This window comes from Psittacula echo, assembly GCF_963264785.1.
Source record: "Psittacula echo genome assembly, chromosome: 1".
NCBI classification, from domain to species: Eukaryota; Metazoa; Chordata; class Aves; order Psittaciformes; family Psittacidae; genus Psittacula; species Psittacula echo.
Window position 1 is genome coordinate 99223728 of NC_137735.1, and position 15562 is coordinate 99239289.

Here is a 15562-nt window from a genome sequence, read left to right on the forward strand (position 1 = left end):
CCTAGTCTTCTGCCCTCTCTTCCAGCCCTTCCCATGCCTTGGTGTACTTCTCAGGGTGGATGAGGCTTGAAGTCTTGTACTACACCTTTATTAGTAAGCAAGAGTTTTGAACTGCTAGTATTCTGCTGGTTTGCTCACTTTTTTTGATTCCTCTAAATGTGAGAAATCACATTGAGATCAGATATAGGCTAGAATTGCTTACATTCCATCATTAGGATGGGCAAGAGAAATTGTCTTCTGGAACAGAACAGTATAAAGAGCTGGGTGTTTATATTTATGATATTGACCCACTCAAACCTCACACAACAAAAACATCTGTCCAGAATGCTCTGCTTTTTGGTATTCCCATTGGCAGATGTATCTTATAATTTCTGGGAGAAATGAAGCAAACTGAATTCTGGCAAAGCAACCAGATTCATTGACTCTTAAAATGATGTTCTCTTGTTCAGTGAAAAAAAGACAGATTGCTCAGTATTTCTACAAGCCTTTTGTCAAAGTAACCCTGACATGATAGTGCAATCTTTTTTGAGAATGCCACCTCCAGATTCAAGATGGCACTTCCATCAGAAAGCTTACTTGGTCCTTGATCTTCCTGCTGAAACTGCAAACAATGACCATTTATTGCCAACTGTGACGGTGGCAAAGGTAATGTGCACACCTGCCTGCAGTAGGAACTGGTCTGAGGTCACCAGCTCATTTCACATGGAATGGTAAATTGCCACTGATAGTAATTCTTGATCATGAACAATATTTGTCTGAGTACAGGCTGGCATTCCACATAGGAGGTGGTTTGAATTGCATTAGCAATTTCCAGAGACAACTGCTCTCAACGGTTTAATGTTAGTAAAGCATAGAAATTAAGGTAATTTAAATAAGTTGTCTTCTTTGAAGAGTCATCCATGGAGTATCATACATTGTACAAAGGAAAGAAACATGCAATTGCAGATCGTTTAGACTAGGCAATCACAGTATGTTCAGTTGTGCCAATAAAAAGCTGTGTAACAAATTCCCTCTTATGCAGATGGTCAGTGTAAAGACATCATGTTAAAATCTCTCATTGGTTTAGTCAGCTTTCCCCCCAGCTCGAGTCCCATTTGAGAGAGACAGTAAGAGGGGACTGAAAAGACCCAGATAGGCATGCAGCTTAAGTGCAGCTAACAAACAATCCCCTTCAGTGTGCAGTAGGAATTTCAGTTTCTGTAAGTTGGGCTGTTCTGTGATGTTTTCCACTTTTGTTTCTATAACAGCCCATTTCAAGTTATATACATGCAAATATAAATAGTTCTTACTTGTAGCTGAAAGCTCAGCCCCTTTCAAAGTTGAATCCATTTGTCTTAGGCTGTAAAATACCAGTTTAGGAGTCAACAATTGAAATATTGGGATTTGATTTATCAGATAGGCTTAGTAATACAAACTTTTTTCAGTCCTTTTTTTGAGAGAGTTAATTCATTAATTTGGATATGGCACTGTGTCAGACCCAGAGGAAAGATGTTACTGAAGCAGAAAATATAACTGCTGTTGATTGAATTTTTCTAAAATTCTTTGTACAGTTTTTATTATTATTTGTAAAAGCTTAGGATCACAGAATGGTTTGGGTTGGAAGGAACCTTAAAGATATCCAGTTCCAACCCCTGCCATGGGCAGGGACACCTTTCACTAGACCAGGTTGCTCAAAACCCTACTTCCAACCTGACCTTATTTTTAAGGGGTTGTTTGTTTTAGATTTTACGTAGTAAAATATCACTCCCAGCATGAGAAAATTTGATTTTTTTTTTTTGATTCTTGCCATCCCTGCAATAACTGAGTCTGCCTTGTGCCTAAGTTTGGTCCCAGGGTTGATTGTGATCCAACAATTCTCTTCCTCATTTCCACCTTCATTGTTGCAGTCCCATGAGGATGGGCTGAACTCTCAGCAGTGTGACAGGGGTGAAGGTCACATAGGCATACTTTGTCACATTCTTTGGCTTGCAGTGAAGGAATCATTCTACTTTTGTTCTGCTGCACTTCTGGTTTTGTGCACAACTCATAATGTTGAAAGCATGATCCAAGCCTGTGAAGTCAATGGAAGCCTTTCAGTGGGTTTTAGACCACATAGGAAGGAAGTACTTCACCATCACTGTTAGAAACTCATGTCTATCTCAGTTGCTTGAGGACACTTCACATGGCGCTCATTAACATTTTGGGTAATATTTTCATAATCCTAATATTATTCCATCAAAGTAATTGTTGCATTTTCTATTTGTTTTTGCAGGAGCAAACCTAAGAAAAATATAGGTGAACTTTTTGGGGGTTTTATTCATTTGTTGCTGACAGTCATCAGCAATGGCAATGGATAATGCATTGGAAAAAAATTACTTTATCTCTCATTTCTAGAAACAGTGGAACAGGTTATCTGCTGTGTGTGCCTTATGTAGTGATCTGCTTCAGCAGATACAAGACTTAAGGCTTAAGTACTTTTGGTCCAGCACTTTTCACAGTCATTGAGCTTACTTTTTAAAATATAAGCATGAAAACCTGGTTTAGAACCACAGGAGAGTCTCTAAGGAGAGGGAGGTCAGCATTTCTAGAAAAAAAGAAGTGCAGTATGAGTGTCTCTGAAAGAGAGGAAGAAACAGCACCACAGCTAAAAAGAAGACAAAGCAAGCACCCAGGTTCATAACTAAGCAACATGAAATTCTTGTTCTTATACTCTCTGTATTAAGCTATATTCCCCATAGTGGTCTTTCATAAAACTATCAAAGCCTACCATTGTTCACTTTCTGGTAGAATCTATTAGTTTTGTCTACCCATAAGTTATCACATTTGCCCACCCAGGTTGATATTTGAAAAATATGCTTCATGTCAGATAGCAGCCCTGCATACTGAAAGTCTGCAATAAAACATTGAGGTTAAATATATTATGAGGTTAAATATATTATTCAGGACTGTGGTTGAAATTGCACATAATTAAATGTGTACAGAATTGTGAGTACTGTTAATTACATTTACAATTAGCCCAATTTAGTTGTGAATACATATAGAACTGAAAGATAGATTGAAACCTGGCTAAAAATTAGAGCCACTGTATCACTCTCCAGATGTCAGGTTATTGTCAGGCAGTTCATCGTTGAATTAAATTAACCATTATTCATATAGATATTTATGGATAACTGTTGGAGAATACGAAGTGGTGAAGAATATTATTATATGGTTTTGTACATAAATGTTACATATGTGTTTCATGTAAATTGTCAATCAGATGTTGAGAATCAAAGGATTAAAACCAGGTATACCTTTTTCCTTAATCATTTATTAAAATGTAGACACTCTATTTTACATGTGTATCTAGCAAGGATACTCCCTTCATGTGTCTGTCTTTAAAGAATAGAGAAAGCTGGGTGTGCTATACAAGATGTGGAGACTTTTTAGTGGAAATCAATCTAATACACTGTTTTTCAATTTCTTCTTTCCCTCTGCCTATGTCCTGCCGCTTCCTCCCTATTGCTAGGGAGTTTTCCAAAGAAAGAGAGAAGGCTAAAGCTCGGGGTGATTTCCAGAAGTTACGGGAGAAACAACAGCTAGAAGAGGATTTGAAGGGATACTTAGACTGGATAACTCAAGCAGAAGATATTGACCCAGAAAATGAAGATGAAGGCATGGATGAGGAGAAGCCTCGAAACAGTAAGCAATTTTCTTCTGTCTGTCTCTCCCCTTCTGTGCTTTTAGCAAGAGAGCCTGTTCCCACCTGCTGTAGTGCTGAGATGGCTTGTAAGTAAGAACAAGTTCTTCCTGAGACTCTCACTATGTTTATACATGATTCCAGTTTAATGCCTTTTGGAAACTGTGAAAGGGAGAAATACGTGTACAATAATTGATATTGGTCTGCAGATCCTGTTTCTTGTCTGTGATACTGACATAAGTTCCTGGTATTTGACAGAAAAAAAGGTCAGTACTTGCTGTTAAAGTCCACTATTGAGATAAGTTTTAAAATTTAAATCTGTCTCCTATTCATTTATTTGATTGCAGTTCAGTGTTGCAGGCAGTTTACACATGGTTAGTTACTTTGAAAGCAAAGGTTTCTAGGCAAAGCAGTACTACCGTATGGGAGAAGGGCCAAATCAACCCTGTTCTACAGTACGTGGGCCATCTGTAACTTCATTGAAATCAGTGAAATTGTGTTTGGTTTTGCCAGGCAGGAATTAAGCTTTCAAACATTTCTCATAAGGGAATTCTCTCTTATTCTTATGTTCTGGAGTTGAGAAGGTGTTTGTGCAAAGTGAGAATTCACCAACTATCTCGTCTTATTAGAAATCCTGAAGACGGAAGGGCTTGAAGAAAGCAGTGATTCTCTATATTTCATTACCTTCATTGAATTTTCTTCTTCCTTCTCCTCTTTGACCAGTACAGCCTGTGTAATACTTCAGAAATACCTATCAGAAATATTTATCATTGCAGGTTGTGCACTTTAGAAATGTCAGACTTGGAACCTGTAGACAGTTACACAGTTAATGGGCGCTGCCTGTAATTTTAGCTTTCATTACAGAAATGGGCATTTTCCTAGTTTGATTTTGGAAGAGAAGACAGGAAAGATTTCCCCAGAGATCACCCTTCGTATGAAACAAGCAAAATCCATGAGATGATCAAAGCAGAAACATACATTTTAGTAAGAAGATTGGACATGGGAAACTTGTGCCTACAGGGTAAAGCAAGATATGTATCAGATGCTCATGATCTTTCGGGGAATAAGCACTATTCCCCATTGCTGCCAGAATATTGAAGTTCTTTCAGAAAAAAAAAAGTATAACTTTATTTACATAAAGTTATACTCAAGATACTGAGGTATCCGGGCTTGAAGGAGTCATGAAGGTGACCTGCTCAGAGTTTCCCCAAATCAGATTATTTTGATTTTTACACTGGTGTCTCCATAACTTTCATTACCTCTTCGTTACCTCAGTAATCGCTCAGAAATGAATTTATTATTCTTGGCCAAAATTTGCTGCTCTGAGGCATATAATACATGGAATAAATGGAAGGTGATGTCTGATGATCGAAATTAATTTGTAGACAGAATTCCTTATATTTACACAAAAAACAAAAACAAACAAACAAACAAAAAAACCCACTACCGTATTGGACTTTGGTTAGTATACTTACGTGACATAGGAGTGTGGAGGCAAAGGAATGGGGGAATGGGTTGCACACAACTCCACTGAAGTCACCAGGAGACTTTCCCTTGACTTCAGTGGATTGCATCAAGTTTATCATATTTCCTCCTTAGAGACTTGCCTGCTAAAGGAATGTGTAGCTGTAGTGATAAGGTGATGAGAACTTACCTTGCTTACTAGCAGATTTGAAGCTTTTCTTTTTAAATTAACACAAAAATAACGCTGCTTTTGTAAAAGAGTTGTAGAATGTGCAAGGTGTAGATTCATTGCACATGCTGGGTGGTGGGGTCAATCTACATTTGAGCTGACAAGCTCCTTTATTGGATGGTGATATTAAGAACTGAAAGATAATGTATCTTCAGCTTGCTTTCAGTTCTTCCTGTTTAGTTTAATAATGTGAGTTTTGTAAGACACAGTTTATAGAAATTAGTCCTCTTATATCCAACAAGTTGTCTAGAGTTTCTCGCAATTGGCTATTAATGACGGAACTGCATACTATTAGTAAACTAACTTGCTACCCATTTCTTTTCCAAACTATTAGTGAATAGAAAGTCTTCAATGCCATCTGTTCCAAGTGTCAGGTCTAAGGGCAGTGGCTGCTGATCAGTCCCTTGTACACAACATGTTCTCTGTGACATTATGGCTTTGGGTCACATTATCCATTTCTGTTACATGACAGACCAGGTTTGGGAACAGATGTTTGCAGTGCAGAGTGCTAAACAGTAGAATTACACCTCTGTTGAGAGGAATTGCTCAGAATGCAAAGGAAGGCTGATATGTGCTCCATCTAGTGCAGGCTATTGATAGCAGTATTCTTCTTGGCACCTGTGGCCTGCATCTGTGAATGCCAAATTAATACTACTAGCTTTGGTGTATTATCCAGTGTCTCCCCACCACAGGCTTTTCCAACTATGAAAGTAAAGGGCCTCTGTGCTGACATCCTCTAGTGAGGAAGCACATAGCCTCTGGGTACAGAAGGTAAAGAGCAACACTCCCCATTCCACCCAAAGCCAGTGAAATACTTGGTTGCATACCTTCACTCAGCAGTTGTGGAGCTTACACTCTGCCCTTCTGTATTTCTTATATAGCGTTCATATTTTCCTGTAGGCTGTTGTATGTACTTTCGCACAATTGCAGTTTATTGCTTAAACTCTGTTGTATTTTTTGATATTTCTGAATTTCAGTCTTTACTCACAGAAGAGGTGGGAATGTATTTGCAAAGCCAAATAGCTTGTAAACATCCTCTAATAAGATGTCATACTCACTTAATTGGTTGATATGCTTATCTGTCATGTATGTCACATGGGAAACTCCTGGTATACTTACTGTGCCTGCCCATGTGATTCCACATCTTGTTTATCCTACTGCCTATGAATACACCTTCTGCAGAACCATCTCAGCTCAGTCGGGTACTGTACAGTAGTTTACTAACCAGCTCTGACAAGCCCTGCCAGTTCTCCTGAAGCAGAGTCACATTGCAGTTTTACTGCTCTTAGGTCTTGAGAAATCTGCCAGAAAATGGGTTGAATGAACACTGTGTAACAAAATCAAACCAAGAAGTAGAGCTCCTTTCCTTAATGGCTTCAGGTTGAGATAATACCACAGAAAAGGTACCATGAGTTAAGTGACAGGGTGTTTTGGTTGGTTTTGATTGGGGTTTTTTTGATGTGTTATCTACTGTGTTGAATGTTTGGGCACTCATGCCAGCAGTCAATCACCAGTAGAGTTAAACTGAGGAAAAAAGATGGTATTAATTCTCTTCCAAAATAAGCTCCAAGTATAACGGACAGATGGCACAGTTGTAAATTCCTCAGGAATCCCTTTGGCATGAGTGCCCCCAAGACATTTGAATCTCACCTACTAGCAGTGCTGAGCTTGCATTGCCAAGGCTCCAATGTCTTCCTTGTCTTGTGTTTAGCTCTTGCTGTAAGAGCTCAGTTGCCTCATATGCACCTTCAGTGTGTTTTTCTCTCAAATGCTCTTCAAAGCTTACCGCCTCCTGTCTCCAGTACACCTCCTGAAGTGTTACTCCACAGAAGTGTTGCTACCCCGTCCAACACACGTTTTTTCAGTGTTTAATTAATAAATAATGTTGATATTTAAGGTATCAGCACTGTGCCTTTCAGATAACAGTCACTGAAGTGCATGGGGCAGTTCAGTCCTCCTTAAGTTGCTGGTTTAGCTGAGTAAACGTCAGGGGTTGCCTTTGCATCAGTTATATTGTGCTGATGCTCAGGAGGTGTGGACTGCTGTCTGAACTCTGACAGTAACTCACACCATTACTTTAAAGAAGTCAAATCAGTTTTTGCTTCCTCAGTTTTCCCTTGGAGGTTGTTTGGAGTTTTTAGTTTATTTCAGGTTTTTTAGAAAAAACATCAGAAAAGTTTAGAAGTTTAATTAAAAATTACTTATTAAACTAGAGTCTCGTGTAGCTTAAACTTGGAGATTCAGCAGTTTACACCATCTGGACTCTGACCCAGGTAGTATACCTAAACTGAATCGTCCCAAACACAGAGAACATATGTCTCTAGTCTCTTCTCTGTCGTTAGCTGCAGAGGGAGGTTTTACTGTCATCTTAGTCTGTAGAGAGAGCTGCCTGCCTGTCAGCATGGGAATTGCCTCCTGTAAAACAAAGAACACAAAGTGGAAGGGAAACAAAACTCACTTGCATCCTAATTTGGTTTGACTGCCTGTGCCAGTCCTTGGGGCATCATCAGTCATATTTTGTATATGCCACTGCTTTCCTGAAGCTGTCAAACTTTGCCCTAAGTCTCATTCGGTGTTTACAGCCCTTAATGAAATGGTCAACAAGTCCAGGGACTACAACACCAAGGACATTAGTGGAGGAAAGGGTAAGAAAGGAAGATAAATGCAGCCAGAGTCAGCCAATCCATGCAGCCTTTAGCTGATGAACTCCATAGCAGAGGTCTTGGCATTTTGAGGCAGTTTATTACCAGTCATCTCTCACATGTGTTGAGGGGCATTCACAGAGCAGACTGAATTCATTCTCTGTGTTTTAGGAAGTACATGTTTAAGGCAGTTTTCCTTGTTGTTTGCAAACATCATTTTGCCATTAAAACAGATGTGAGGTGGGAAATGTGGAAAGGCTTCTCAGGGCTGTTTGTGTTGATGGTTTTCTTCTATGCTCTTTCCCTGATGGGCCTTCTACACAGGAAGAAAACATTAATTTGACAGAGAAGAGAAACACATGTCATGGCACTAAACAGCTACTGAATTTCAAAATTACATGATAAGAAGAAGAACCATCCATCCTGTTGCCACAGTAACTGGGAATTTGCCCTTTTTTTATTTCCTGAGTGTGGTCTGGAATGCATCTGTGTGGCTGTGGGCAGAAGCAGGAAACCTCAATCCAACCCAGATTCTCCTCCTATTGAAATTAGTTGGCAAAACTCCCATTGAATGCACTAGGGTCAGGAAAAAGCTGTGAATGGGCAGGGAGAAGTAATTTGATGTTTCTGACTGCTCAGATTTTTGCCCTCCCTCTGTTGCCTTCTATTTCAGTTGTATTTGGTGCTGCCATCTGCAATGTGAGTAGGACCACATTAATTAACAGAGTCCCTAAGAGTAGCAGAGCGCACTGCTTAGCTGCTGGGATCTGATAACAAAGACATTCTGTGATTCAAGACAAGTCATTCTTCTAGTTAAGTCATATCCAAGATAGTGCTGTAAATTCAAGATCTGATTTGCAGGTAGCTTTACAAAAATTTAAAGCCTAATCAAACTCCAGCCTCTGTTCTAACGGGACTGATGGCTGTAGATAATCAAGTTTCCATGCAACACATGAAAAAGCAGTACAAACCAATGTGTTGCCTGTCAAAAACATATGGCAATGCTTCAGATAGTATATTAAACAATGAAAGGTGTGGGAGGAGAGTTGACTGTATGTGCAGATTTATGCCTCAGTTAAAGTGGCAATAGAAAGTGCCCAGCTGAAGACAAGAAGTACAGAAATACAGTCAGCTTCCAAAATACATAAAAAACAAAGTTGTTTAAAAAGAAATAGCCTGGAATCTCACCTTCAGAGCAATTATTGCAGCGCCTTGGTGACCTCTGGAAATGTTTGTTAACATCTGAGTTCACTGCCACTAAGGAATCAACTGCAGCCAAACTTTTTGGTGAGCTACAGATTTTGTCTCACTCCTACAAACAGTGTTACTTGTGAAAAGCACTAGTTATGATGAGAAAGTAAAAATGCATTTAATCACAGGATAATGAGAGTCTCAGAATCATGAGAAAATGATTCTGAGACAGGGAGGAAGTTTTCCGCTGCAAAAGTGAAAGTTTTAGAAGAAATTGGGTCCTCTTGGACCATTGCAACTTTCAGAAAAACTGTATTTTTCATGGAAACCCTTTGTGCTTCTGAACATCAGGCCAGAATTGAGAACAGGAGAGCTGGTGGTTCAAACATGAGAAGAGAAGAATCTGAAAACTCTAGAAATAGAAGCCCAAGTAATTTCAACCCAAACAGGGTTTTATTCCCAAGAGCTCCAATAGCAATTTGACTATTACGTAACAGGAATAAAAGTGTGACCACCTTTCTCTGAAAGCTCAGGCTTTTTAGGATTTAGCTATCAAATTTCTCTCAACTTCCTTTTGCAAAGGCAACTTTTATACCACAAGGAGACTCTATTGATTGCAGAGAGGCTATGTACCAAATACTTTCCATTTAATTTAATGAAAGCTGTCACTAAATCCTTTGCAACCTTTTGGCAAAGTTAGCAGTTTGAAGCTGTTGGCTAGAGAGAGTTTTGTGTACAGATCTAATCAGGATGCCAAGATAAAAGAACACCAACTTGTTCAATTTTTACATTTAGAAATTTCACATGTCAGCTTGCTCTGTGGCCTCCGAATCAAGTGCTTAGTGTACTGAGAAGGCGGTAGCTTGTTACTTTCAGCCTAAAAAATAGTATGGTGCTGTGGGATAATGCCTAAGGTAGAAAGCACATAACAGGATTTTCAAAGACTTGGTTATAGGCTAAAATTTCAGGGTGGCCTGAAAAAATCTCTTGGTCCATTTTCTATGATGAAATTTATTGGGGAAGAGCACAGCTAGGGAAATAACATAGATGAGGAGGGAGAAATTAAAGTATATTTGTGAGATGTCTATTTTAAATTCAGTCTTGACCATCATTGCCTTAAAATTCAGGTCTTCTTACTGTATGAGCAAAAAGATGGTGTGTTGAGTTAATTTTGTCTCCTGTTCTACAGAACACACTTGAAACACTCTTGAACTTGTTAACAGCAAGTCAGTTCACTCGGATTTATTCTAATTTCATCCTCAGAATTTGTCCCAAGGTATTTCACACACACATTGAAGGACATGGGCAGTCACCCCTTGACAAACATGCACAGCTTGGTATTTTAGAGGATTTTTACCTGTTGTCAAAAAGCAATTAAAAAAAAAAAAAAAAAAAAAGAAAAAGAAAAAACAACCACAAAGCATAGGGTACTTACATGGGATTTAAAATAATCTACGCAAAAGCTATAAAAGGCACAGGCTGAAAAATGAAACCTTTATCAGTTTAGTTCCTCCAATACCAGTTGGTGATTTGAGAATACTATCATACGACCTGGTTGCATTTTGTTTTCCATGTGTAAATACAAAGAAATAAAAGCCAGTGTTGTAAAATGATTTATTACCTGTCAAAACCTTATCTAAAGATAAAGAAAGCACAGTGTCATCTACTTTGATCATTGTCCACTGATGTGGAAAATAATCATCTGGTAACTAAGAAAAGATTTGCTGTAGTGCCAAAAATTGTAGGCATTTCACAAGGGCACTTGATAGGTGTTTCACAAGGAGTTTAGTAGCTGTGATAGATTTATTCCCTTTTACCTGGAGACAGAGGGACAAAAGAAGTAAAGAAGTGGTATTTGGTGTTCTCTGCTCCACCAGTCTCCTCTAGGGAAGAAAAACTCCATGTACTCTGTGGCAGAGGTTCCAAAACATGGTTTATTCAGACAAGAGTAACAGCAACTCCCAGCTGTGTGCTGTGCCCAGTGCATGCTCTGTAGAAAACAGTCCCAGCGGCATTTTTCTACCTTGCCATCTTTTGAAGTGGCTCATACACATCTTTTAATATCAATCCTATAGTTTGAGGAAAACTTCTGAAAAGGCCTTTGTAAATGATAAGTCAGCTTTGTTTTTGTTGTGTGGTTGTTCTTTTCTTCACTGAGAAGCTCAGGTTGCAAAATGCTGCATGGGTTTGTGCTACAGATGTCAAGCTTGAGTCTATAATTAGCATGCTGCCTAGAAAAAGCTTCTGGGAGATTAGTTCTCTCATTGGGCTGAATTACTTCTGCAGTCCTTAGGCAAAAATCCTACTGAAGTTGCTGGGGATTTTGCCTGGGTAAGGACTTGGGCCCCAATCTCTTTCATCTGAGGTCAGAAACAAAACATGCCAGTGTCAGCACTTGAAAATGTTGCCCAGTGTGAGGTCTTGATGCACCAGAGGCTTCTCTGCTCACACATGACTTCAATATTGTGTAACAGTCATCCACCAAATGGAGAGCATGAGATATTCAGGATCTGAAGTTACTTACAGTACTGAATAGTCCAAATAGTACTGTTTGCCCAGTGTATAATTCCACTGGCTAAAATGCAGTTGTATCTGGCATCAATTTGACTCACTGTCATTGCAGGCATCTGGATTCCATAACTGTACTTCAGGAAATGTGGGATCAGACTCAGATAAACTTTTATATCCTAAAAAGGAAAAAAAGCATAGATTGGAAAAGAATGAGAAGGCATTTGTGAGGCTTCATAGTGACCTTGTAGGTAGCTGTGGTAGCAGAGCATCTAGGGCAATGATATTCAAGTAATATCAGTGATGCTCAAGTAAAGCTGCCATATAAAAGTGTCATTTTCATTGTTTAACTTTCTGCTTCCATTTTTTGTCCTATATTCCATCAATGTCAACAAAACTGATGCCAACATTTGACTCTTTCCCATTGGAATCAGACCAAAGCCGAGAGGAGACTTCCTTCCTGACTCTCTTCACATGTTGCTGTCTTCTTTTTTTGTGAGTGAAAAAGCAAGGAAGCAGTAGGGCCTTATCCTTGATTGTTTGTCTTTCTCCCCATTTCCAAGAGGAGAAAAGAGGAAATAGAAAAAAAGCAATTCTCTCAGCGAAGTGAAATTAAAATCTTTTGGGTTTATGTTATGCTTAGAAATGCTTCATATACAGCATTGGTTCTTTAAAATATGTATTCAGGTTAACATTTGGAGAGGGGAGTAATGTTGTTCTGGGCTCTTTAATCTAAAGGAAAAGGCACACGAAAGGTAAATGATGTTCTGAAGGTCACCCACTCCCTCAGTGCCAGAGTCTCTCATACCATTCTCTGCCCTCTAGATGAAAATTTTGACCTTAGATTGTATCATGTAAGGCATTTACAGGTTTGATCCAGGTAGTTTTGAACTATTTTACTTCATTGGGAATTCACCATAATCATCTCAATCACTTTAATAGATACAATTTTCTTGTTCCCCAAAATGTACGGATGGTTCACTCTGTACATTAATCCACAGGTTTTATTTTAATAGAAACATAATTTAACAAAAAGCTTTTATAAAAAAGCAGCATTTAGCTTCATTGTTCTGTAGATTTCACAACTTCCCATTTTCTCTCTTTCTGGATGAAAAGAAGCCTTGATCATAAAACAAAAAGCAAGCAACCACTTGAAATCCTTCTTCCCATTCCTTCTCTGCTGATAGTTACTGCTGAGGGTAGGTAAACCCTATCTAACTAAATGAGATGTAGAAGCAGTTTAGCTCACGGCGGTGTTTAATGTCAAAGCACAGTATGGAGAAAACAAATTGTTTCCTATATCTGAATGAAGAGCTAAAGAAGAAAAAGCTGCTTGTATTCAGGAAGCCTCAGGTCAAAGCTGTGACCAATATTACAATATATAATTCTGCAGTAATCTGTTCTAATGTAACATCAGAAGGCCTGATGTTGTTTGGTGAAGTGGGAAAGGCATTTCTGGAAAGTAGAGCAGAGTAACTCTTCACTTTGGGGAAGGTGGACCAAATTCAGGCATGTGTCTGGCTCCATCTGCCAGTTTCTTGAGTGAGTCTGGTGAGCAGTGACAGCTCTGAGATAATTAACTGACTCTGAAAGGGTCACTGCAATGAGCATCTACCAAATCTCCATGCCACTGCTGCCACTTGTGCATGGAAGAAGGGAGGGCAGCGTGAAAGCAAACTCCAAAACTGTGTTAGTTTCTGCCTTCAGGCTCCATTTTAATTCTTGCCTCCTCATGGACATCAAAAGCTACATAAGTTAGATAAGTTCTCAGGCTGCTGTAGTTCACGTCTGGGGAAAAAGCCTCTTTGTATAAGATTCTCTATGACTGAAAAGTTTTGTGATGATCTGCACAAGCTCTTACTCTCTTGCAGCTGAGGGTCTAGCTTGTGTTGTTCAACTTACAGTTTTTTCTAGCTTCTCCCTTCCCTGACTCTTGTAACGTTGAGTGCAAACATTACACTGAGAACCGCTAGAGCAGTGATGTGTGATCTGATACAGCATACAGAGGCTGACATTAATGTTGATAGGGCATTAAGTTTACTATAAAAGCTATTTCCCTAGCAAAGACTGTCTGGTGAGATAACACTTCTGTTTTGCCTGCTGGAAGAGAGACTTATGTTGATGTAGAAATCCTCTTATAGTACTAATATGTTAGAGAGAAATATCTTTGCAGGTAAGGCTTTAGAAGGAATCCATTGTTTACATAGCGGGGGAAGACACCTTTGTACAAATAGATTAATCTCCATCTGCCCTGTTGGGAAGTACTTCTTGAAGCTGTCAAGATTTATCAACTGACACTGTGATTCTACTTCTCAAGGAAGGACATTAGAGGGAACAGTCTGTGAGAAAACTGCCATTGCCATACCTTCTGACAGATTGAACATGCTTTGTTTCCCGTGATTAGGGAGGCAGCATAGAAGGCATTCGGTACCAGGATCTCCACAGAAAATTTTAGGAAGAAATGCCACAAGCCCCCAGGATGTAGCAAGGCAGCTATTTTTTTTAAGTAGATGCCAAGAGTGTGCTCTTAAATCTTTAAAAGAGCACTTAAAGTGCTTTTAAAAACTGTGGAGTATTTAGCAGTTCCAGTGAAGTCAGTGAGAATGACCTGTGATCAATATTTGAAGACCAGTTATCATGGCAGGTATAGTCCTAAAAGCCTCTTCACGGAGAAGAAAGTATTGGTGAGCAGGACTGATGGCAGCTGAAACTGAGGATTTTTTAATCTAGCATACAGAACTGTCAGGAAAGTGGCTGTGGTGTTCAGTAATAGTAGCTGATGGACATGGAGCATGTGTTTGGAGTTAGAAATAACTGGTGGGGATGAAAATTACTTGTATTACAGTAATGCCAGCGGAGATCAAAGCCACAGTGTGTCTGGCACTGTATATACTCAAAAGTGTATGTATGTACTTCCTTTCTACAGGAAACCAAAGCCAGTATAGATGGGTTCAGCTGCCAAAACATATTCATCTAATGCCAATTTAGATACTTCATGGTACTAAGACCTTCATTGTGGACTAACAATATAGGTTGGGGAACGACCTGTTAGAGAGTAGTGTAGGGGAGAGGGACCTGGGGGTCCTAGTGGACGGCAGGATGACCATGAGCCAACACTGTGCCCTTGTGGCCAAGAAGGCCAATGGCATCCTGGGGTGTATTAGAAGGAGGGTGGTCAGGAGGTCGAGAGAGGTCCTCCTTCCCCTCTACTCTGCCCTGGTGAGACCGCATCTGGAATATTGTGTCCAGTTCTGGGCCCCTCAGTTCAAGAAGGACAGGGACCTGCTGGAGAGAGCCCAGCGCAGGGCAACTAAGATGACTAAGGGAGTGGAGCATCTCCCTTATGAGGAAAGGCTGAGGGAGCTGGGTCTCTTTAGCTTGGAGAAGAGGAGACTGAGGGGTGACCTTATTAGTGTATATAAATATATGAAGGGGGAGTGTCACGAGGATGGAGCCAGGCTCTTCTCAATGGCAAACAATGATAGGACAAGGGGTAATGGGTACAAACTGGAACACAAGAGGTTCCACTTAAACTTGAGAAGAAACTTCTTCTCAGTGAGGGTGACAGAACACTGGAACAGGCTGCCCAGGGGGGTTGTGGAGTCTCCTTCTCTGGAGACATTCAAAACCCGCCTGGACACATTCCTGTGTAACCTCATCTAGGTGTTCCTGCTCTGGCAGGGGGATTGGACTAGATGATCTTTTGAGGTCCCTTCCAATCTCTAACGTACTGTGATACTGTGATACTGTTAACAGATCAAATATAGCACTCTTGTGGTGTGGTAGTTGGAAGGGCATATCCCAGGTGGGATGTCAAAAATGCTATCCAGTGCATCAGAAGAGGCAACTGAGTGTGTTTACTCCAAAGAC

The 15562-nt window shown here is 39.8% G+C and overlaps 1 protein-coding gene across 1 annotated transcript in view; it reads left to right on the forward strand.

Moving 5' to 3' along the window:
• Positions 1-15562, forward strand: part of CACNA1C (calcium voltage-gated channel subunit alpha1 C) — a gene marked incomplete at both ends in the record, with an annotated part of 484825 nt that overhangs the window by 341767 nt on the left and 127496 nt on the right. The window contains one exon of the mRNA XM_080614946.1: positions 3488-3660. Within this exon, the coding sequence (XP_080471072.1) occupies positions 3488-3660 (173 nt within the window). The remainder of the gene's footprint in view (positions 1-3487; positions 3661-15562) is intronic.